Raw genomic sequence first — 24,188 nt, 5'->3', positions numbered from 1 at the left:
AGACACAATACATGCTTCCAATGCGAAGAAAAGGAAACAAATTTGGGAGCATCACACATCTAGCAAGTGGCAGGTGCTAGCAAAAATTGCTTGTGATTTCACACATAAACCACCAGATTTTGCCCTTATAAGGTTGTCCTAGTGACCATACAAAAGTGACACCATGCAGGAAGGGTGTAGAGAAGTGAGTAGAAGGGTGGAGGGGGCTGGGCTGGGCATCTGGGGTTCCCCGTAGAGAGAAGGGGATAGGGGATTAAGGTAGTGATGTCATTAAAAGCAAAAACTCAGTACATACCACCTACGATCTCTGGGGTGCTCCCTGAAGCTGAAAAGGTAGGCTGGTCTGGTGTCTTTGGCAACAGCTCCCCGGGGGGCAGTGCTGTGACACCTGCCTTGTTTGGCTCCTTGAATAGCAGGTGTGTCTCTGACAACTTGGAAAAAGAGCCAAGTCCTGAGAAGCCCAGAAGTCCCACGGTTCTACAAAATGGAACTTAGACAAACATTTGCCATTAAATTTAATATTAACATTAAATAAGCCTTGAAGTGTTAGAAATTTGACAGAAGGCCCTCCCTAGTGGTGCAACAGGTTAGGACGTAGCACTACAAGCTCCTTCAGTGTGAGTTAGATCCCCGGCTCTGGAGGTGACCCACATGGCACAGCAGACCTTTCCTGACCCACCTGCTGCTCCCCTCAGCAGTGTTCTTCATTGATCTGCCTGTTCTGCTCCCAATTCTGCCTCTACTGAGTCCTCTCACCACCCCTGCACCTCTGGCCTATCCCCCGGTTCTGTATGCATGAATAAATAAAAAATCTTAATAGAAATTTGACCAAAAGGCTCATTTAGTTTAAAGAAAGATATTCTGCACAAAGAAATGGAAGGATATCTTGAGCTCTGGGGTAGGCAGAGTTATTAAAATGGCCATTTACAGATTTAAAACAATACTTACTAAAATACTAATGATTTCTTTTAAGGAGCTAAAGCAAACAAGTATCAAAATCATATGGAAATACAAAAGGACCTACGTAGCTTAAACAATCTTGAGAGAAAAATGAAACATACAGACATCACCTTCTTTCTTTCCTTTTTTTTTTAAGGAACTGGGATACAGGCCAGAGATGCAGAGGGTGAGAGGATTCACCAGAGGCAGAATGGGGAGCAGAACAGGCAGATCTATGAAGTACACTGCTGAGGGGAGCAGCAGGAGGGTCAGGAGAGGTCTGCCTCGCCTTGTGGATCTCCTCCGGGGCAGACAGGGATCGAACTCATGCAGAAGTGGCTTAAGCTTCTTTGTGCTGTGCTTTAACCCGCTGCCCTACCAGGGAGGGCCCCAGACATCACCTTTCTTAACTTCCTAATAATATACAGCAATAATATTCAAAACAGTATGATCCTAGAAAAAAAACCCAGAAACTCAGACCAATACAAAGATAAATCCATATAAATATGGACAGTTAATTTTTGATAAAGGAGCCACAACTCTACAATTGAGGGAAGATAGCCTTTTTAATAAATGGCACAGGGAAACATGGATAGCTACATGCAAAAACAAACAAACAAACAAAAAACAAGCAAGACACATATTTAACTCCATACAAAAAAAATTTACTCAGAATGGATTAATGATTTGGACATAAGAAATAAAACCATAGGCCCTCCCTGGTGGCGCAGCGGGTTAAAGCACAGCACTGAGAATCTAAGGCCGCTTCCGCATGAGTTCGATCCCCGCCTGCCCCGGAGGTGACCAAATGGTGTGGCAGACCTCTCCTGGCCCGCCCCCTGAGCCTCTGGCCTGTACCCCAGTTCTGTATGCATGAATAAATAAATCTTAAAAAAAAAAGGAAGAAAACCATAAAGTACTTGAAAGAAAACTTTGGGGGCACACTCCAGGTCAGCCACCATAAAGATGTATTTGGCAATCCAACCCCAGCAGCAATGGAAACAAAAGTAAAAATAAACTCTGATTATAACAAACTTAAAAGCTTTTGTCTCTCAAAAGAAAGCTTTCCAAAAACAAAAAGGCAACCTACAGAATGAGGAAAAAATTGCATAGCATACATCTAACAAGCAGTTAATCTCCAAAGCCTACAAAGTACTTACTCAATACAACAACGAAATAAATGACCCAATTAAAAAAAAATAAGCAAAAGGCCTCAACAGACATGTTTTCTAAAGAAGACATTCATATATGTGGCCTATAGACAACTGAAAAAATGTTCAACATCACTTATTATAAATTAAAACCACTGAAATGCCACCTCACCCCCGTGGGAATGAAGCTCTCACCTGCTGCTGATATGAATGCAAGCTGCTATAGACCCTGTAGAAAGCAAGGTGTAGATTTCTCAAGAATATAAAAATGGAAATTTCACTTGACCTAGAAATAACATTACTAAGTCCAAATAACACAAAAATCCAGTATGAAAAGTTCTGCCTATGCCTGTGTACAGAGCAGCACTGTTTGTGATTGCCTCACTAGAGGCAGAAACCATGAAACCAACCCAAGTGTTTTTCAACAGATGAATGGGTAAGAAACCGTTGAGCATGTGTCAAATGGAATATTACACAGCTACGAAGAAAAATGAAATAGTGGCATTTGAACAAAATGAATGGATCTTGAGGGGATTATGTTGAGCATATCAATCAGAAAGTGAAAGACAGATTTCAGACGGTTTCACTCAATTATGGAATATAAATACGAAAGAAAACAATTACATACAAGTAATAGAAGGAGGCCTTCCCTGGTGGCACAGCAGGTTAAAGCACAGAACTAAGAAGCTAAAGCCACTTCTGCATGAATTTGATCCCTGCCCCGGAGGTGACCCACATGGCCTGGCAGACCTCTCCTGACCCACCCACTACTCCCCTGAACAGTGTACTTCCATCGATCTGCCTGTTCTGCTCCCCACTCTGTCTCTGGTGAATCCTCTCACCACCCCTGAACCTCTGACCTGTACCCCAGTTCTGTATGCATAAATAAATAAATCTTAAAAAGAAATAATAGAAGGAATGAAAAATTGAACTCAGCAAAAAGGTAATGGTTACCAGAGGGGTTAGGGGAAAGGACAAGGGGCAGCAAAGGAGGCAGATAGTGTATGGGCATGACTGGTTTAGTGGGTTTAAAAAAATAGTAAGACAAGAAAAAATATTGTAAGAAGGAGCTAGACTCAGAAAAATTAAATAACTTACTTAAAGTCACATATTTATTAAAGAGTAGAAGAAGAGTTATAAATTTAAGTGTGATTTCTAAGTACAGGTTTTTTCACTCCCTGCTGAAAACCACATAGTTGCATGTTGACATGAATACTATACATTTCATGCTTGGAATGACTGCCTTGATTTTGGTTTCCCTATGGCCTGTATTTATTTTTTCTGTCAGAGTTCAACTATTTTCAGGAAGTCCTCCTAGACTAGATAAAACAAAACTGAACATTTATATACGTATATGATGGGAAAACTACATGGACATATCTGCTATTTGGGGAAGTGCCAGGATCTGTTTGGTTCTGAGAGTGAGGAAGAAAATGGATTAGGCAGATATATTATATCTTAGTTGAGTATATTTAGGTAGCTTCCTGGCTTACTAAATTATAAATTCACTAAGGCTTACTATGTATTGTTTCTAGAGCTTTTAACTGTCATTGACTATGAGCTTATAACTGTACTATAACAGGAGCTGTGAATTTTTTTCTCTTGTGAATTTTTAAGGAAAGGAAAGAAGGCAAGATGAAAGGAGAAAAGGAGGGAGAAATGGAAGGAAGAAAGGAAGGAAAATCACTTTAACATGCTACAAAGTACATGAGCATGCTCTATTTTAAACAAATGACACACAGTGAATACGAACTGCTCCACCCACAAAGGAAAGCTGTGTGGAACCCTCAAATTTTTAGAAATGGATTTACTATATGACTCAGTAGTTGAATGCCTAGGAGTCTACAAGGACGCAAAAACTTTAATTCAAAAGGAAACCTGCACTCCTTTTTTACTGTAGCACTGTTTACAATAGCTAAGATATGGAAACAACCTAAATGCCCCCAAACAGGTGACTGGATCAAGAAGATGTGGTATATATATACAATGGAATACTACTCAGCTCTCAAAAAAGATAAGCTCATACCATTCACAGCAACATGGATGGAGCTGGAAGGGAATATGCTCAGTAAAATAAGTCAGAAGGAAATAGAAAAATGTCAAATAGTTTCACTCTTAGGAGGAATCTAGTGAAACTGAACAAGGGGTCAGGAGTAAAAAAAATACAGAACTGGCAGAAAAACTATAAATCTGAGACCTACAGCAGGGGAGGGCAAGGGAAAGTCATCGAAATGGGAGAGAAGAATACAAGAGACAGTTTGCAAGTGATTTGGTGTTGAAAATTTTATGGGGATTATACCTGAGGGGAGAAATCAAACATACAAAAATGAACAATAATATTAAATAAATAAAGTAAAGTAAAAAAGAAACAAAAAGCAAATCTCATATGAAGTTGAGAATGATATCCACAAAATAAGTGCCAGGGTGACATGCAGACCAACCAGGAACAGACACGAGTTTGCAAAACCATGTCACCAGGACTTCGCTCTCCCTCAGTACCTGGACCTGGGAGGGTCTGTCCAACCCTTAGGCCCTCATGCCTCCTGTATGAAGCATCTGGGTGCATGGTGGTGCTCCTACTCTTTACACCTTTCAGGACATGCCCAATGTAACAATTCTAAACACTGTTGTTAGAATTTATGATTGAGGTGCAATAACAAACAACACGTTGCAACTACATAAAAATGATATCTTAACAGGCTTTTACTTTCCCATGAGAGAGTCCAATCCTTTGATAATAAAGGTTCAGCAGCCCCAGCAATCCTGGGACAAGCATTTGATTTGCTGAAAATTTAACCATTGGGTGTGTTTGCACTACAAGCTCCTCTAGTTCATCCAGCGTAAGCTCTGAATCAGAAAAAAAAAAAAATTGGTTTACTTGAGTATCATGGGAATGCCTTCCTTGCAGAGAGGACAGCAGAGATTTCTCTGTCTTTATGTTCCTTCACATCAAGTTTTTTTGAAGCTCTACTTACGTCTTGTATATGTCCGATGGATACAAATAAAAGCATGCCCAAAGTCCCTGAGGGTTTGGCATAAGCTTCTGTTGTAGAAGACAGAAGGATCCAACTAAAGATAAGCGTTTTTCCATCTGCCATTTAGAATTAAGCCTCGCAGCACAAATGCAACCAGTGAGAAAGTCTTACCCCAGTTCAACACTCGTGGGCAACACCACATTCCCAGTGCCCTGAGTTCGCATGTGACTTACTCAGCCTCAGCCCCACCCTGGGAACTGCTATAATCCACACTTTACACCCAAGAAAACTGTCTTAGGGACATGCTTTAGTCACAGCTTACGGTGTAGAGGGAAGGTGGGAACCAAGCCTTCCTCCCAGCTCCTCAGCCAGTGTCCACAGAGCCACTGCCTGAGAAGCAAGGTAGAGCTGGGAGGGCCCTGGAGCAGTGAACTAATCACCAATCCTGCATCATTCCAAATGGCTCCCATTGCTCAATGATGCCGATCCACCTCCCAGATGGCAGCAAGTCTGAGAAGCACTAAGTGAACACATCCATTTCTACTGCTGTTGCTGTCACTACAGAAGTGTAGAAGCAAGAGCGCTGGGACACTGGAACAAATCAATGGACAAGACACACAAGTCAGACTTACCAAATGTTAGTCATCTCGGAAAAGCGCACCTTTGTCCTCTTAATAAAACAAAGCAACAATAAACTTTACCTTCTAGGCTATTCTTTTCTGTTGCGTTGACTAAAAAGAGGTCCCAGGAGTAAAAGAGATTCAACATTCCATCACAGTCTTCACAGTTAGCTTGGAAAGAAATTTCTTCATTCCAGTTAACAAAGATGTCCTTAAAGTTGACCCAGGAGATGTGGATGAATCTGGAAGAATCGAGTCGGGTTTGACATTTTGGGAAGATACTGGGAGACTTCTCTGGCAGCATTATTCATGTTAGGTGTGTTGGCGAAGCTGGGTCTTGATGAGGTAGCAGCATCATGGAGAAGCGCTGTGGCGTGACTGAACCTGCCCACCTCTACATTGCATGTCCACAACAGACAAGAGGCCATGCTCCGAGGCGGCAAAGGCACAAACGCAGTGGGCACACAGACCGAAGGGAGAGCTGCGTTTGACTGCTGGTCTGTGGCCCTGAGTCCTGCCAACTTCCCTAAGCTGGCTTGGCTTCCTAATTCTGCACTCTTGCTTAACTGGCACTCTCCAAAGTGCCTTTTGAGGAACACCATGCTTTAGGACATAATTCATTTGCCTGGGACTGTTTTGTTAGACCTGACTCACTGGATGTCTTTCCTATGGTCTTGGGGAGACTTTAGAAGGCCAAGGTTGGAAAGGCGTTCCCAATGCGGGTGTGGGTATGGTGCATACCCACATTTCGCACATGGAGACACTGCTCTCACTCACATCCTGCTGCCTCCACACTTGGCTTCCAGGCAGGATACTATGGCCCACAGGTCGCATGGTGCCATACTACCACATGACCCCAGGTTGGCCTCACCTGGTGCATACACATGACAGTGCGTCTCTGTGTGTGGGAGTCTGTGTGTGTGTTTCTCTTCATGTGTGACATGTATGTGGAGGTGGAGTGGGATAGAGATGAGAGTAGAGACAGCCAAATGAGAGGCCATTTGACCTAAGACCTCCCGGGAACACCGTCAACACAGGCCCCCAAATTTCCTGACAGAACTAACAGAAGATTAACTTCAGTATACAGTGATGAATATGTTACAGTAAATTTTGTGATTATCATGTGAGTGGCAAAATTATATGGTACATTATGTTTTTAGAATAAAGACATCTAATTTGCTAAATATAATCAGTTCAATTATGTACCAATGTTCGCTGCCATGAACTGGTATTTCTTCACTGTTAATATAGACCAGGGGTCTTAAGTAGCATATATGTGGCCTGGGTCTGTCTGGATCTTGCAGAAGCACTGTCTCACACCAGATAATCATTTTTTACAGTTTCAAACCTAACCCCCTGGAGTGGGGGCTCCACCAGACTGACCTTTGACTGTGGAGGCACAAATCACACCCTCCCTTCCTGCTCATCATGTCAGGCATAACAGATTTGCTGATTTGCTTCCTCCTCCAGGAGGCCCTCCAGAAATTACCCAGCCCACACTGTTATCAGGAGTGGTTTTTATATAGACCCTACCAATGGGTAGGGTCTAATGATGGAAGTGGCCCTGCCCATTCCTTCAGGCCTTCCAGGTGTCTTGCAGATACTGGAGTCTGATTCATACACCACCTTAGCAACTCAGCCCCCACGGGCACTGTCCAGAGCAACTGCAGTGGCACATGCTACCTGATCTGAAGTCTGGGCCTGTGTGTGGCCCTGTGGTGCCACTTTAGCCTCTGTGTTGCACAGTTTGGGTTTGTGATCACATTTCTGTGCTTCCTTTCCCTGTAGGCTTAAGGATTACACTGGGCCCACACTGCCTTCCTGCCCCTGGCTCAGTGATGCTTAGAAGGCTTTGGGAAGAGACTCTGAAATGCCTTTCATGCTCTGACTTTGGTCCAAGTCCTGGGGTTGATTCTTATCATGGGGCAACTATTATGGCACCAGAAAGGTACCTCAGTTACTGCTGACCAAATTCCCACTTTGATGGTAGTAACTGATGAAATCCATCCAGGCCAGCCAGAAAGAAGGGTCCCTCCTGGTCTTTCCTGATCATCCCCCCTTCCTCATAACATTGGGTATCCTGTGTGACTGAATCCCCAACTCCTGCACACACAGCAGTTTTCTCTGGGTGCTCTGGCCACTGTTTGGGCATTGGCACAAGAGAGCAATTTGAAGGACTTGTATAAGGGGAATGCAGGGCCAGTGGTACCTGAACATTGGGTCCGAGCGGGTAGACAAGAACACCTGTGCCTCCGAGGAGTTTCGGTCATGGCTGGACACTGTCAGTGTCACCAGAAACTGGTCATAGCTGTCACTGAGAGAGTTCGCTGCAAAGACCAGGGTGGGAGCACTTGTGTCTAGGCAACTTGGAGTGGAGGGTGCAAAGCAGGAGTGCCTGAGCATGCTGGCCACCGTGCATTTCCAGTGATACCTGTGGAGAGGCCAAGGAAGACGTTGATGCTCCCTCTGGCCAGTTAGGTGACCACATGGTTGCTGGCATGTTTCCCTGTATTGTGATGTACAAGGGGTGGGGGCAGTACCGCACCTGGGGACCAGGTCTGCCCTCCCAGTTCATTCTCTTAGGGCTCTTCCAGGCCACCCTGTGTTTCCCACCCCCTTGGTAGCCAGCTGCCCTGCTCACTCCTGTGAGAAGCCTCCCTCCCACCTCTGCTCGCATCTCCCACACCACCATGGAAGCATGGAAGCAGCGTTTCACAAGTGACTCTGATCCTCGCAGTTCCACGGGCCCCATCACTCTGTTTTAGGAAGGAAATGCATTCCTAGGGCTTCAGGGAGTTGCCAGTTCCAGAAGTGAACTGACCAGGATATGTAGTCGGTGCTTCCACGACCAGCCTCTGCCTTGTTACAACTGTTGCCTTCACCAATCGCGAAGACCACAGTGGGTCCCACTCTATCAGTGGCAACCACTGCAAGAAATGCCCCCAGGTAGAAAGAAGCTAGGGAGGAACCTGTGCTGACCCCGCAGCAATGACACCCACACAAGTGCCACAAAGTTTGAAGTTCATCTCAAAGTTCCACTTTCCTGTGTGGATTGTAAGCAATTTGAAGGTGGGTATGAGATCTAAACCTCCCTGTTCAAAGGGAGGCGGCAGCACTGTAGAACCCTGCTCCCTTGAGTCCCCCAGCAGAATGGAGCCACCCAGCCCCCTCTGCTGGTGGGGACAGCTCACGCATGCGCAGAGCAACCTCTTCCACTGAGAAAGTGGAGAAGCCGGGAGAGTATTCGCTCCTGGCAGCAGAACAGCTTTAGTTTCAACAGACTTATACTGAGCTCTTGTTTTGGGGTAACTTATTGGGTACTTGGGATCAAGAGGGGACACAGAGATAAATAAGACAGGTCTACCTCCTGGAGTGCTCAGCTTATATGTGAAAATGGCCAGTGGGAGGCGGTAGGGAGACCCTCATATCCACCTACCTAGTGAAACCTCAAGACCACATTGGAATTCAGTAATTATGCATGCCATCCAGGGGTGAAGAAAGGCTGCTAAAATATTTATGGACTATTTATCACATACCAGGTACAAGGGACACATGTCCCAATGGGGACAGATGATAAATGTAAGGAAGCACATTATTGGAAGCGAGAGGGAGGAGGCTGTGGTGGGGTATGGAACAGTAGAATCAAGATAGGTATGTTGTTACTTTAGTGTTTCATTCAATGAGAGCCTTCCTGGGAAGGTATGCTTGCAAAAGGATGAAGGGGAAAGGATGATAACAGGTAAACTGAGGGAGGTGATACAGCAGTAATGAGGCAGAGGCCCACCTGGGCCTTCTGAGAGCGGCTGCTGAGGAGAAGTTCAGGGTGACATGAGGGCTAGTCGGGTTGGGCCTCAGGGGCACTGTTGACAGACTTTCACTGAGTGGATAAGCACTGACAAGAATTTGAGTCATGAAATGTTTCCGCCTTACTTTAGACTCACCTACTTGTTATTAGAGAATTGACTGAAGGGGATGGGTGAGACTTGGAGACAATAAGAACTTTAAGCAGGTAAACTGAAGTGGTGGCAGCTCAGATTAGGACAGAGCCAACAAGATTTCCTGACAAACAGATGGGAAGTGAGAAAGAAAAAGAGAAGTCAATCATGCTGCTAAAGATTTTGTCCTGAGCAACTAGAAGTGTCCTTCCTTCAGCAGATACAGGAAGACAGGCTGGAGGAGGCTCATGTGTCACTAGGCTCATATAGAGGTTGCTGAGGAAATATGACAGGACACCCAGTCTGGAGTTGAGGAGGAGGTCTGAATAGGGGACCCGTCCTCGGCATTATTGGTGCATGGAGGTGTCCCTGGATGGTCCACAAAGATGTGTATTCCAGGTTATGTGTGTGGATGGTGAATGTGGAAGATGAGGTTTTCAAGCTACTGTGTATGAATGGTGTCCTTGATAGTGCACTTTGTGAGGGGAGCAAGTGTGGGTAGAGAAGACAAAGCAAAGATTTCAAAATCAAGTTATTCATCCACTTGGAGATGCCTAGCCATCAGAAATCAAGCCTCCTACCATTAAAGGCATCATATAAACTGAGAATTAAAAAAATAAAGTAACATATTTGTTGTTGACTGAATAGCTCTGTGACCTGAGATATCAACAGATTCAACTCACTTTGAAATCCTGAAGTCCCCAAAGTGATGGCGTTTTGAGGTTGGTCTTAAAGGGGTGACTAAGTCATAAGAGCAGAACTTTCATAAACAGAATCAATGTCCTTGTAAAAGAGACCCCCACAGAGCTCCCTTTTCACCTGCCATGTGAGGACACAGAATACAACCATCTGTGAACTAGGAAGCAGGGCCTCTTCAGATACTGAATCTTCTGGCACCTTAATCTTGAATTTCTAGCTGTCAGAAACAAGTGTCCATTGTTTGTAACACACACAGACTGCAGTAGTTCACTATGGTACCTCAATTGACTAACGGATAAACTTCATATTAAAAAATACATAAATATCAAATTATAAAGCTATTCATGTTTTATTTCTACTTCTTTCCCAAATTTCCTTATATTTTGATCCCAAAAGAAATATTAGTTAAAGGTACATTATGTATAATATAATATAATTAATATAATCTATCTACCTATCAATACATAGATCTACAAGTATGTGTGTGTATACTATATATACATATTATATATATAGACATATAATGTACCACTATATATAATGTACAATATATGTATATATAATGTACACACACACATACACACATATATACACACATACATTGGTGTGTGTGTATGCGTGTGTATATATATATATATATATATATACACATACATATATATAAGTGTATATAATATATATATAATGTTCCAATATGTACATATAATGTACCTAAATGTGTGTGTGTATACACAGTTATTTATCTATATTTATCTATCTCTATCTATACATATATATACACACACACTTATAGATCTATAAAACAATCATATCAAAATTCTATAAATGACTGTCCCAATGTTCCAGAGCTTGTGTTTGGGGGAGGGAGAGGACAGAGAAAAGGCTTGTGCTGAGAATGGGTGGTGGCAGCCCCTGATTGCTCACCTGAGAACAGCTCCAGGGATGTCTGGGTCATAAGACTGTGACCCCGTGAGGACAATTTTGGATGAACTGGCTCTGGAGACAAACAGGTGGGTGCCCTCAGAAATCATGCTGACAGGGGCCCGGGAACGCACCTCCACTCCCACACAGTAGTTGCTGTACACGATGCTGCCTTTCACCTGGACCTGTAATGCCAATGACAGGGTGTCACTGTGGGACATGGGAAGGTGGTCCCAAGAAGTGGGTTCTCAGCCTAAAATTAGGAAAGAAACTGATAAGCTTAAATGCATCATTGGCCCCAACTACAGTTTCAAGATCTGCACAGAAAGACAATTCTTTTCAACCCTCAATCAGTTACATTTGTGAAAATAAAGGTCCTACTGTGTGCCCCCTGGAGACAAAGTGGTTAAAGTCCATGAGAGCAGTAACACTTTCCTAACCAAGTTTCTAAAAACAAAATTGGGGGGTTATAGATTTGTGAATATAACATTTTAAGCAATAACTCCCCAGATGCTCTGTGACAGCGTGGTTGCCACAGCCTTGGGTTTCATCGTGTTACCTTTTTCATAATACCTCTCTAATCCCCAAATACAGTATGGACTTTAAAGAAAGTAAAATGGAAATTAAGATAAATTCAGGAATTGAATAGTGAAACATTCAATTAATATGAGATTCAAAAGTGCTCTATAAACAGCTTGATGTGCTTTGAAAAATTTATCAGGTGCCAGTTTCATTACAGTTCTTGGCCAAAGAGTTCATGAATTTCTTCCTTAAGATCCAAGAGATTCTGTGCTGGTGCTCCTGAGCGAAATCTAATGCATTGTGTGATCCAAGTTCCCACTTATGCCTTTGTCTTGTTCAGTTGCTCTAACTCATTTCCAAGTCTATGAAGGACAGAGGAAGTGCAAGGTGAGGAGCTACTTGTGAGAATGGAAGAGAGGTTGGAAGCTCTGGACATCCAAAGATATGACTGATGAATGTGACTTGTGATGGTGAGATCAAATATGAGCACCATCACCTTATCCACTGAGGTCTCAAGGCCTGGAGAAGAATACTGTAGAGTGCAATCAAGGGAAACAACATGGCCAACAAGTAGGTGTACCAACCAAAGAGTCATTGAGCATGCGAGCTCAGATCCAGTCTTGTTCCTTGCTCTGTTGCCAGGAGGGGATTACCTGTGACCCATATTGTCCACAGCCAAGAGAAACTGAGCTATTATTCAGCTGGATCACTAGACTACTTAGCACTCATTTCACACACATTTCACTGCCCATTGCATGGATCTCACTCTAGTGACACATGCTCTCAAGCCTGGTAGATAATGAGGGAAACCCTTGACCCTGCAGTCTTGTACTTCTCTTTCTGGGTCACTCTAGAACTTATTGTGATCTTAAACATCAGGAATCAACTTTAAAAGAATGACCATTTGTCCCTAAGCAACAGGGTATTTGTGGCCTGTAATGTTGAGGGTCAGATTGTAGGGGGATGAACATCCATTGTAGGGGTGTGTGAAATGAGTGCTAAGTAGTCTGGTGATCCAGCTGAATAATAGCTCAGTTTCTCTTAGCTGTGGACAATATGGGTCACAGTTACTCCCCTCTTGGCAACAGAGCAAGGAACAAGACTAGATCTGAGCTTGCATGCTCAAGAGGAACTGGGAAATCCAAACAAGCTACCTGACTCAGGAAAAAAGCCCAACTGGAACACCATTCATGCCTCAACTGGAATATCAGAAGTTAAGATTAGGGAACCACAAACCACCAGAAAACCTTACCAGGTCGGCCCTGGACCATTTCACACATCCTTGGAACCACCTTCCCAGAAACCTCAGTGCCCAAAAGATCCATGAGCAATAACAGTATCAGGAAACCGACTTGCTCTTATAAATGTGAGAATAATAGAGTAAAAATCAGAAATTGAGCTGAACCAAGAAGACACATATTGTCATTATTTACCATTTATAACCAATAAAACATGCCCATTATTTAAAAAATAAACCAAAGTAAAACTGGAAGAACAGATTCCCATGCTTATTATATTATGGAATTACAAAAAAAAAAAAACTGCTTAATTTTTCAGCTTCCTCCCCTGTCCTCTAAAGACTCTACTTCCTGTTTGGCAATCCTAGCTTCTACTACTTTTGGATTCTGGGCACTGTCCCTGAGCATCTGTATAAAATTTCTAACCAAATGACAGAACTCTGAAACCATAGTCTAACCTCAATCCTCACCATTCAAGCTTCCCATAATCTTCAGAAGAGCCTCACTTTCAGTCACTCTCCTATAAACTCCACCCCCTTTGGCATGATCAGACTACCACATACCATTCCAGAGTACTTCCCTAACCCCCATCTCTCTAGGCACTGAAGGATGAATAAGCCATCCTTCCCAGAGTTCCTTTGTCATGTGACCCATTTCATTTCATCTAAACTTTATTTGGCTCCATCTACTGCCCCCCAGGGATGGCCTCACTGATGCAGTAGCCTTAATTCTATTTGAATCTCTTCTGCAAGAGATGAAAATCTGTGACTCAGATTTGGCCACAAATATTTACTCCATTTTTATTGGGAAAATAAAGTCCCACTGTCCTCCATTACTCAACTCATAAAACTTTTGACTTTTCCATTTCACTTTCCATTAGTCACAAGAATGGTCACTTTCACTCCTAAGTCTATTCCTACATTTATCTGCTCTTCACTTCATTCTCTCTATCACAATTCTGTTTCAGTCTCTTATTGTTCCTTGATTTCACTACTGAAATACTCAAGTGTTCCTATTTGTACTTCTTCAGTAATAATGACTACTCTAGAAAGTATTATTATAGAGAATTTCCAGCCTTCAAATGCCCAGCCTCTAATCTGTTTCTCTTTCCCAATTTAGTATCTCCATGGTGGAGTATCGCTTATGTTCTAAATTATCTCATTTTTCTTGTTACCTTCATCTTAAACCCTGCTACTCAGACATATCCTGCAGCATCTGTTACCTGGCCTTTAGTTACAGGTTTGATACACAAATGGTAAGCACAGAAATAGGGTGGACACCCAGTGGTCCTCAGTGCTTTCTGGAGGGGGTCCAGGACAGTCTAGGTGTTGATGAAACATTAGTGGGTCATCTGACCAGGAGCTGACACTGAATCACACAGCAAGCCCAAATGTCTACAGAATAAAAACAAAATTCCCTCACTGCAGAGATTCACTGGCACTGCTCAGGTCTCAGGTCCACATGCTCAGTCTAACCTTCCCCACTTGGCAGTCCCATCCCAGACCATCTCTCAAGGTCCATTACATATTTTGTTCACACCACATCACAGAATCTGGGGTTTCTTCTTGGCCTTCATCAAGCTGCCTTTTCCTTACTCCCTTCTAAGTATGTGATGCTAACTATTCTAGAGAGGACCTTTCCCCCACTTAAACCACATATTTTTTTTTTTTATTTTTCCAGCTGAAATAGCCTTCATACTTGGAGATGATTACTAGGATGAATCTTTCATTTCCTTGCTTTCTGACTGACATTCTTCATTCCTTCATTGATAATAAGCTCCCTTTGAGACTTCCTCATCCTTTGCTATCCCTGGAACCATCACAGTGACTTATTCATAGCAAGTATGTAGGGTGATTTTATTAAATGAGTAAGAAGGAGTTTTGATTGATTATTTTTCTATTGTTTGAATATATCTTCTCCCCCCCAAAATTAAGTATTTCTCTAGAAGTTGTACCCAAGCTCTCCCCCCATTTTTTTTTCCTTTAACAATCCCCATCTTGCAGCTAGAAAGGTAAGGAGTGGCAAGTATTGAACTTTTGCTCAAAAGCTGGTGAAAGTGACAGTTGTATCTAAGCCCCAGCCCACCTTAGCCAGTGCAGTGTAGTTCCCAGGTTCCAGAAAGTAGCTGGGTACAATGATGGTCTGCCTGTGTGTACTGACAGCAGGAGGCAAGGGTACCAGCCTCCCTGCAGAGTTCTTGAAGCTCCAGGTGTAGGAAAGGCCACGGGAAATATCACAGAGGATAGCAGCCTCAAATGTCACTGCTAGTTTTACAGGCTGATGTCTCCACACCTGCAAATGAAAAAGAATACTTGTCTCATTGAAACTCTGTGACCTGGGCCACCTTGGTAGCACAAGGGATTAAGTCTCAGCACTATGAAGCTATTTGGCAGCCACTGCAGCACAAGTTCGATCCCAGCCAGGGAGCTGACCCACATGGTGCTGCAGACCTTTCCTACCTTGCCTGCTGCTCCCTTCAGCAGTGTGTTTCAGTCTATCTGCCTGTTCTGCTCCCCATTCTGTCTCTGATAAATCCTCTCACCCTCATACCCCTGGCCTATACCCTGGTTCTTATATGAATAAATAAATAAATCTAAAATAAAACAAAACAAAACAAAAAACCAGAACTTTGTGACCAATGTGTGAACAAATAATTAAAACTTATTCTTAACACCAGACGCAATTACTTGTTTGTGTAATAATGGGACAGAATTCTTAGATCTGCAATTCTTACACCAGAACAAATACTGCATCTCCTTTATGGACAAAAGTACAAAATCAAAAATATAAAAACAACAAGAAAAAAGGATAAGTAAATTAACTAATGGTTTCATAGTGAGAAAAAAACACTTTCTAACTTAAAGTTCATGGGGAAATATCAAAGGAAATTTTTAAACATTTAAGATAAAATTTAAAAAAAATTTTAACTTACAACTGTCAAAAATATGAATGATTTAGAGTAAAAAACAGAGAAAAATAATATCATTTCTAAAATATATTAAAAGTTAGTATCATTTAGAAAGCAATGTAAAATTTTCAAACTTTCCAGTAGAAAAATAGCAAACACTTGAATAGTTAAGTCATAAAAATCAAAATTGCTACCTTATTTTATAATTTTTTGATATTTACACATTACACTAAAAATTTTTTCTCTAATAATCAGAAATAGTCTTTAAAAAAGGACCATAAACATATTTCAAGCAAATAGCATAAAAAAGAGATGTATTTCAAATGACTTTGAAAGGTGAGGACATATTCTAAGGGTAAAAATAACTACTTAAAGGACCTCTTTGGTTGTCTAGGGGTTCACGTCTCAACACTATCACCACTCTATCCTGAGTTTGACCCCTAGCCAGGTAGCTGACCCACATATGATGCAGCAGACCTCGCCTGTCTTAACTGCTGCTTTCCTCAGCAGTGTATTTCAGTAGGTCTGCTTGTTCTGCTCTCCACTCTGACTCTGATAAATCCTCTCACCCCTCACCTCACACCTCTGACCTACAACCCAGTTCTATGCATAAATAAATCTTGAAAACAAAACAAAACAAAACAAGTGCTGTTGAGGATGCAGAGAAAAATGAACACTTTTATATTGTTGATGACTATGTGCACTATTCTGTGCACAATTCTGAGAAACAATCTGAATTTACCATTCAAAATTAAAAATAGAAATACTATATGACCTAGCAAACCCACTGTTGGGCATATCACTACAGAATATGAAACCATCAACAATGAAAAAACAAAACAAAACATGTTATACAATGTTTTTAGCAATATTATCACTTACAATAGCTAGGATATGGAAGCAACTACAAGTCCAACATATAATTGGTATAATCACACCATGGAGTATTACATAGCCTTACAAAGGATGAAATGTAGCTAGTTTCAACAAAATGAAGGGAATCTGAGAGAACTATATGCAGAAAAGTGAGACAGAAGAATAAAATAATATACTGAACAATACATAGCAGACAATAAGGTAATGTTAAACAAAAGCCAGTGAGCATCAATAAATGTCCTGAAGGCTCTGAGGTTAAGAGAGAGAGGAGTAGGAATGGGATGAGTGGACACAAGGGATAGTTGTGAGGAAGAACAAATATTCTTAAGGAATTACTATTTTTTTTAAGTGGTGGCAGTGATGTGATGCTTTTTTATTTTTAAAATTTATTTATTCATTCATAGAGAATTGGGGTACAAGCCAGAGTTTCAGGGATGGTAAGAGGCTTCACCAGAGACAGAACAGGGAGCAGAACAGGCATACTGACAAATTACACTGCTGAGGGGAGCAGCAGGCAAGACAGGAGAGGTTTGCCACACCATGTGGGTCCCCTCCAGGGCTGGGGATCGAACTCACACTGAAGTAGCTGCAGCTAACCTGCAGTGCTGCGTCCTAACCGTTGTGTCACCAGGGAGGGCACAGGAATTACCATTTTAAAAAAGAAGCTTTTATCATTTCAAAATTGCCTTTATCTCTTGATTTTTCAGGTTGTATCCTGTTGTTACAGTCCTTTCGTCTTTTCCAATTTTAAAAGAAACTTAGTACTAAGATTCTGAGAAATGGCTTACACTTAAGATACTCTTTTCCCCCTAGGAAACTTTTTTTTTTTTCATAGAAGAACTGGGGTATAGGTCAGAGGTGCAAGGAGTGAGAGGATTCACCAGAGACAGTGTGGGGAGCAGAGCAGGCAAATCTACTGAAATAGATTGCTAAGGTGAGCAGCAGGAGAGGCAGGTGAGGTCTGCTGTGTCACCTAGGTTAGCTCCCTCGCCAGGCATTATACTCAGGGTACAGTGGTGATAGCACTGAGACTTAACTCCTAGGTCACCAGGGAGATCCTATCCCTAGGAAACTTCTAATAAAAAAAATTAGAATAAAAATGGAAACAGCTGTTTATTTTGGAAAAAATGACCACAAGTGACAGTGACTACTTTGAACCATGTGCCAGTGTTGGTGCTCAATGGTTTAGCCCAGGGGAACAATGTCCTGTGGCTCAACCTAAGAGCAGCATCAGGATTCAAGTCTGACTCCTCGCCCTCGTTCTCACTACTGCCAGTTAAGGGGGTTGCTTTGGATTCCTCGGTTTGTTTTTGTCCATCTCCCTGACGAGACAACCCACCATCCTGGGCACAGAGCAGCCCATGGGTATGTGTGGGTCTCACCCTCAGCCCTGCACATGGGTTCCCAGCGGCCACCAGGCCTTCTACCCAATTCCCATGGCCACATATGGGTCAGAGTGTCCGAGCCCAGGACTCCCAGGGGCTCAGCAGTCCCAGAAAGCATTTTGGGAAAATCAGCCAAGTCATAGGTGTTTATTTCCAACTTGGAGTATTTCCTCTGCATCAGAGGCCTCAAAGGAATAAAAGAAATGAACAGCAACTCGATTTTTCTCAAGCCGTGGTAGGTACTCAACAAATAAGTGAATATGTCTTTGGGTTTTAGCATATGTATTAAAATACACCTGAAAGCAATACAGTTCTTTTCACAAGCAATTCATTTTTTTAATTGAAAAATGCACATTGTGAGTTGTGCTAATAGTAGAGTAGTAGAAGAGGATAAAGGCAAGATGCAAACCCCAGGAACCAGGCTAGACTAGGTGGCTTTCTCTGCTCACTTTGTGCACCCTGAGGCCCTCCCAAGTGCCTTTGCTTTAAATGCAGCCTCACTCTCCAAAGTTTCCTCCTTCTGCTCTGGTTCCACCTGAGAGAAAGCGCTCACAAAAGCCTGATGGAAAAGCCCATTCCTACCTGGACTATTTTGGGTCCCATATTTTTGACAGGAGGTGGCTGGCAGGACTCTTGCACGATAAAAAGGTGCGTTCTGAGGGATGCAGTGCTGACATTGTTGAAAGCAATGACCTCCACGGTGAACTCTCCTTCCCTGAAGGGGAAGAATGCACAGAAGCTAAGAAAGAGACTGTCACAGCTTTATGTTCACCACTTCCACCTTCTCAGAACCTTCTAACAACTGTGTACTTCTAAGTATTGGTCAGGAGGACAGCCCATAGGTGATAAGAGACTCAGTCCTGAGGTTGATTTCTACAGAGGCCACTTGTCCCCCTAACAGACCACTGACCATACAGTGAGTCAGGATCAGTGGCGAAACCCCAGACTGATGTTGCTGCCATAGAAGAGACATCTTCCATGTCCGTGGGAAACCAGGGGGCAATGATAGCTTCACTCACACCCACCAAAGCAGAATCTAAGGCACCCCACCTGTGGGGCACATATGTGATCAGCAAGAACTCCCTGTTCTGTTTTCTGACCTATAGATCTTTTTTTGATGATGAACTTCTTAGGGTTTCACAAACCAGGGAGGCTCAGGACAATATCACAGTCTTGGAAGGGGCAGTGGATTCCACTATGGAGTGCTATAAGGTGAGAGAGGTGTGCCAGGCAGGTGTTATTTTACTATTTACCTATTTTGCAAATGATACAGAACAGATACTCCTGAATATAAAACAGAACAATCCCTGGCAGAAGAGCAAATCTGAGCATAAGGATCAGACTGTCACTTGCCATCTCTGGTCCTGCTGGCCAGAGTGCGAGCTGTGGAGTCCTTCTCAGATTCTCAGGTTGAAGAGCTGTTTATATCCAGAGAGCATGAAGGAGGTACAGGACAGTCTGTGCCCATGTCCACACAGTAAGAATGGGCTCCCTGAGCCTCATGGCACATCCCCAGGTTCCCAGCACTTACGTGTCCACCCGAGAACACTCCAGCCTGTCTGGGTACTGCTGCTCAATTCTTTCTGAAAGACACAGCCTATTCTAGTGGAGAAGCTATTAATCAAGAGCTCATGATGAGCAATTCAGATGGTCCTCTGGCCAGGGATCATAGGTATGGGTTCTCGGTAAGAAATCCTGCACTGAACGCAATTTGCAGTCATTCTGATGTTCTAGTCCACATGGCCTTCAATTTCTGGCTACTTTCTCACATTTAGTTTTTCATCACACCAGTACAAATGGCCCTCGTCTGGCCTGAGGCTCAGCCGCTGCCAGGAAGGCAGTTAAGCAGCAATGACTGGGAGGCTTAGACTGGGACCAGGTGGTATTGACTGGTTTGCATTTCAGCACCTCTGAAGCTTGAGAGGTGGTAACTTAGTGGATAGCTGTGGTTCCTGCAGACTTGCCCATCTCCAGAGAAATGTTATGACTATTTTGGATGAGGACAGGCAGCATGCTTTCCTGGTCCTCCACAATGCTTTATCTGGGTAAACAGAAAGTGCAGGACAAATGCTAAGTTCTTCAGAATGACCAACCCCTTACAACTTTTCCTGCCACCTTTATCTGCCACCATCCGTTCTCATTCCACCTTCTTAACATCATGACAGGTATTCCAAGTCTCATGAGGTGAGACTACCTCCTTGGGCCTATGCCTAAGAGCTCCTATTTTTCCCTTGGCAAACATTTGATCAAGAGCCCATGTCCAGCTTACCATGTGACTGCCACTATGAGCTGGTTGTCCAGCTTTCCAAAGAAAGCTGAACTATTCTGTGCATCTCCTCTTTTGTAGCACACACCTATCTAATCCTCCACTGCCACCCCCCAGATTATGGGTTCCTGGAGAACAACAGCTGGCTTTCATTGTCTCTCTTGAATACCTGTACCCTGCACCTGGTGGAAACCTACAGCCGACACTGGAAAGGCCCATCAAGCCACGAGTTGCAGTTTCACCTGTGACCAGAGTGATGTACCTGCTGTAGCTGTGACTGGCGGAGCTGCTCCCCCGGCTGACAGCACCATCGCCAAAGTTCCACAGATAAGCCACGTCAGTGCCAAAGTTGATTCTACACTCAAAGGTCACACTGGCATTCACCAGCGCTGACGAGGTGGATACCAGTCGGTTGGCGACGATTCTCTTCTGTACTCTGATGTGACAGGGCTCCGAAACCACACTGCTTACTCTGTTGGAGGCCCTGACCATCACAAGATACCTAGGGAGGGTGGGTGAAGGCAGACAGATAGGATGGAATAAAGTGGAGACATTGTTCACATGACCTCATGAGAAAGGCAGGGGTCATGGTGGGAGGGGGAGCTCATTGGAATTTCACTTTCAGTAATTATCATGGAACCCAACGATTTCCATCCTTCTGGGGAAAATGAGGAAACTTTCTGAGCCACCCTTCTTCATAATTTAATTAAACCCTCAGAGCTGTGAGAGAACACTATCACACTACCTTAGGTACTTGTTTAGGTCATACTGGTGGCAGAGACGAGATCTGAACCAAAGATTGTGTGATTTCAAAACCCCGCCCTTTCTTCTAGTTCAGGCTGAACTAAATCTACTCACTCCATGCACAGTGTGGTCGGTGGCACTGAGTGTGGATGTGCCATCCGGGAACCCTCACCCTGAGCTAAGGCTGCCTACCAGCAGCTACCCTTCATAGCAATCAACTTTACAGACCACTTGGGGATGCTGAATCTTTTCTTGACATAGCTGGTAGTTGTCTTCACTGGTGGACCATCTCCAAAGTACCACAAGAACTCCAAGCGAGTTGTTTCCTTGGTGACAGCTGTGAAAGTGATGTCAGTGTCTGCAGCAAACACAGTTCCACGTGTGGAGACAAAGACAGCTGTAACAAAGGAAAGGGAGGCAAATACTTCGGCATAGAATGCCTGGGAGTTAGGCCCTCAACTTCCCACTCAGTGGTGTTGTGTGTGAGCATGAGGAGTCATCTGATGGGACTGTGCACAGGGCTGCAGTGGCAACACCCTGTTAGGTGAGTGGCCAAGCTGTGTTAGGCCATCAAAACACAGCTCACAAAGTGCTAAGGCCATCTCTTTTGGAATTTAACTGAAAAGATAAGGTATGAAGGTACTGGTAGGTGAACCCGCTGTTTTATACACTTAAATTGAAATCTTTATGTGTATAATTTCTACAAATGTCCTAGGATGAATCACAGGAGAGTATAGAGTATAGAGTTCAGGGGCAAATAGTTTTCGAATGTGGTGGATTTACAGTCTTTGTTGTCTCAACTGGCTGCCTGAGGAAGATGTCATTAAATCTAGATTTAGAATAATCACTTACGTTGCATCTGATACCAAACAGTCACGCTGGACCAAGTCTGACGGTCACCCACTAGGCTTTGAGATGTAAAGGACACATTATAGGAGGAAATGGATGGGAAATGATGCATCACAACAGTACCTGAAATGAAAAAGGTCAAAGCTAAGGGGAAAATCTTCTTAAATGAATTCGTTCATCTCATATAGCACATGGTCAATATTCTTCCAACTTTTATTTTCTGTTCTTGAATGCCAATAAATTTCAAAAGTTATTGTTTTGAAATCATACTGAACTGGGAAACGTACTTTGTCACAGTTTCTCTATTAAAATTTATTTTAAATATTTTCTCTATAAAAAAATAAAGTAAAATAAATATTTTGTCTCTCTCCCAAGAATTTACATAGTGAGTATGTTTGCTTTTTAAGTATGTTAATTACTTTGCCAGATGCCTTGCTTTTAAAGGATCTCTAAAGTGGGCACGCTAGGCAGCCTTCTGTGTGCAGTGTCTCTAACCAGAGCACATCAGGAAGCCTCGAATTTTGAAATCCTGAGAACACAATGCAAAATGTTGCACATATATGTATATTCAAACACACACACACAGTCTGCATGCATGTAGCTGGAAGACAGATCCCAAGCATCCATTCAATTCTAGGAGAGAACTGAGGCATCTAGGCAGAGTTAGAAGAGCCCACTTACCAGAAAGGGAAATTAACAAAGGAAGGAGGTTGTAAGATGATTTGTTGTTCTAAATAGTATTTTTCTTTATAAAGAGAAAAATGCTCATGTATAACAGTGATAAGATAGAATGGCTATTTTGTTCTTCATCAGTATTTGAGAACTGCTGAAAATTAAACATCCCATGAATAAGATTAATATCATTTCACAAACAATGTTTAAAACTTAATTTTACCCTCAATCCACTTGTCAAACGGTGAGGAAAGCACCATTTGGAGTTTGCATAGGTTGCCCAGTTAAGGATCAGTCTCTGGCCTCTGGTCCTACCTCCTGGCCAGGAACCTACAGGGTGGAAGCTTGTAAGGCACGCACTGGCACATTGCTTGGGCAGGCTGTTTATTTACTCAGTTTCCAAACACTGCTTTGGATAAGAGACCAAAGCACTAGTTGGTGTGCTGACAGGTTGAAAAACTATCCCACGGATGTTCTGTAAGATCGTGGATAAAGATTTTCTCAAGGCTAATTTCATGGGACAGTGTATGGGACAGTCGAGAAGACTTTCATATGGATAGGCTCATTGCCCTCCCCCCTCCCCTTTCTGTGTATCTGGGACCCATCCCCTCAGCCTGGACACACTGGGATCCTCTTTGGCACTGCACTCCCATTGCCATGGCCTGCATGCACTCTTCCTTCCACATGTTCTGATATTCTGCTGGAATTTCCTGTTTCCACCCCACTGAGTTTGAGCTTCATGTTCATCCTTTCAAAGCTGAGATGAAGGGAGCCCACCTTATAGGTACTTGTGGCAATAGAGTCAGGCTATGAACTGCCTCTGCCTCTCACCTCTGTGACTGACTTATTGCCTCACTTTCTGTCCACACTCCTTTCTTTACAGACCCAGGGCCCTCACAGATGCCACCTCTCCCTCAAATATTTCTTACTCCTGCACCTACCCACATACCCTTACCCTGCAGTCTCCCAGCCACGCCCTTCTGAAGTTAGCTCATCGTTTTTACATGCAAATATTCATCACTTTATTAGGTTATAAATTCTCCACACTAAAACATTGTGTGATTTTATCTTCACCCCCATCAGAGCACACTACAATGCAACAGATATTTTCTGAATGAGAAAAAAATAATAAATGAAGATTGTTATATATCTGCTTTGGGGGTTGTTCTAACTGGGAATGTGTAATACCAGTGGAGTCATGCCTCAGAGATAGCTGAGGTCTTCACACCCAGACTCCAGAGGTAGGGCTTACTTTTCTTATCTGAGGGGGAAACAGCAAAAGCAAGAACTTCATCCACGTGGACACTGCTGGAATTCATGTAGACAGACATGGCCGCATGGCTGACTTCCACATAATAAGGTCCAAGCTTCACTTCAGTTTCATACCGCTTATTATAAACAACTGCCTTGAGCATATAAACTCCTTCTAGAAGAAAAGAAAGGAAGAAAGAATAGCCATTTGATGAATTGTTTGATAAAAGTCAAGGG

General features: G+C 43.0%; 1 protein-coding gene across 1 annotated transcript in view; it reads right to left on the bottom strand.

Moving 5' to 3' along the window:
- PKD1L1 (polycystic kidney disease 1 like 1) overlaps nucleotides 1–24,188 on the bottom strand; it is a 117,874-nt gene that overhangs the window by 85,805 nt on the left and 7,881 nt on the right. Inside the window, exons 5-14 of the mRNA XM_012735155.1 lie at nucleotides 23,953–24,135; nucleotides 22,032–22,151; nucleotides 21,408–21,576; nucleotides 20,698–20,937; nucleotides 18,752–18,884; nucleotides 15,086–15,292; nucleotides 11,244–11,425; nucleotides 7,895–8,116; nucleotides 5,767–5,927; nucleotides 296–490 (exon numbers count right to left, since the gene is read on the bottom strand). Coding sequence (XP_012590609.1) covers nucleotides 296–490; nucleotides 5,767–5,927; nucleotides 7,895–8,116; nucleotides 11,244–11,425; nucleotides 15,086–15,292; nucleotides 18,752–18,884; nucleotides 20,698–20,937; nucleotides 21,408–21,576; nucleotides 22,032–22,151; nucleotides 23,953–24,135 — 1,812 coding nt within the window. The remainder of the gene's footprint in view (nucleotides 1–295; nucleotides 491–5,766; nucleotides 5,928–7,894; nucleotides 8,117–11,243; nucleotides 11,426–15,085; nucleotides 15,293–18,751; nucleotides 18,885–20,697; nucleotides 20,938–21,407; nucleotides 21,577–22,031; nucleotides 22,152–23,952; nucleotides 24,136–24,188) is intronic.

The sequence above is a fragment of the Condylura cristata genome, unplaced genomic scaffold (genome assembly GCF_000260355.1).
Source record: "Condylura cristata isolate star-nosed mole 26May11 unplaced genomic scaffold, ConCri1.0 scaffold00004, whole genome shotgun sequence".
Lineage (NCBI taxonomy): Eukaryota > Metazoa > Chordata > Mammalia > Eulipotyphla > Talpidae > Condylura > Condylura cristata.
The sequence above is the reverse complement of the archived record's forward strand: the minus strand, read 5'-3'. Positions and strand labels throughout refer to the sequence as shown.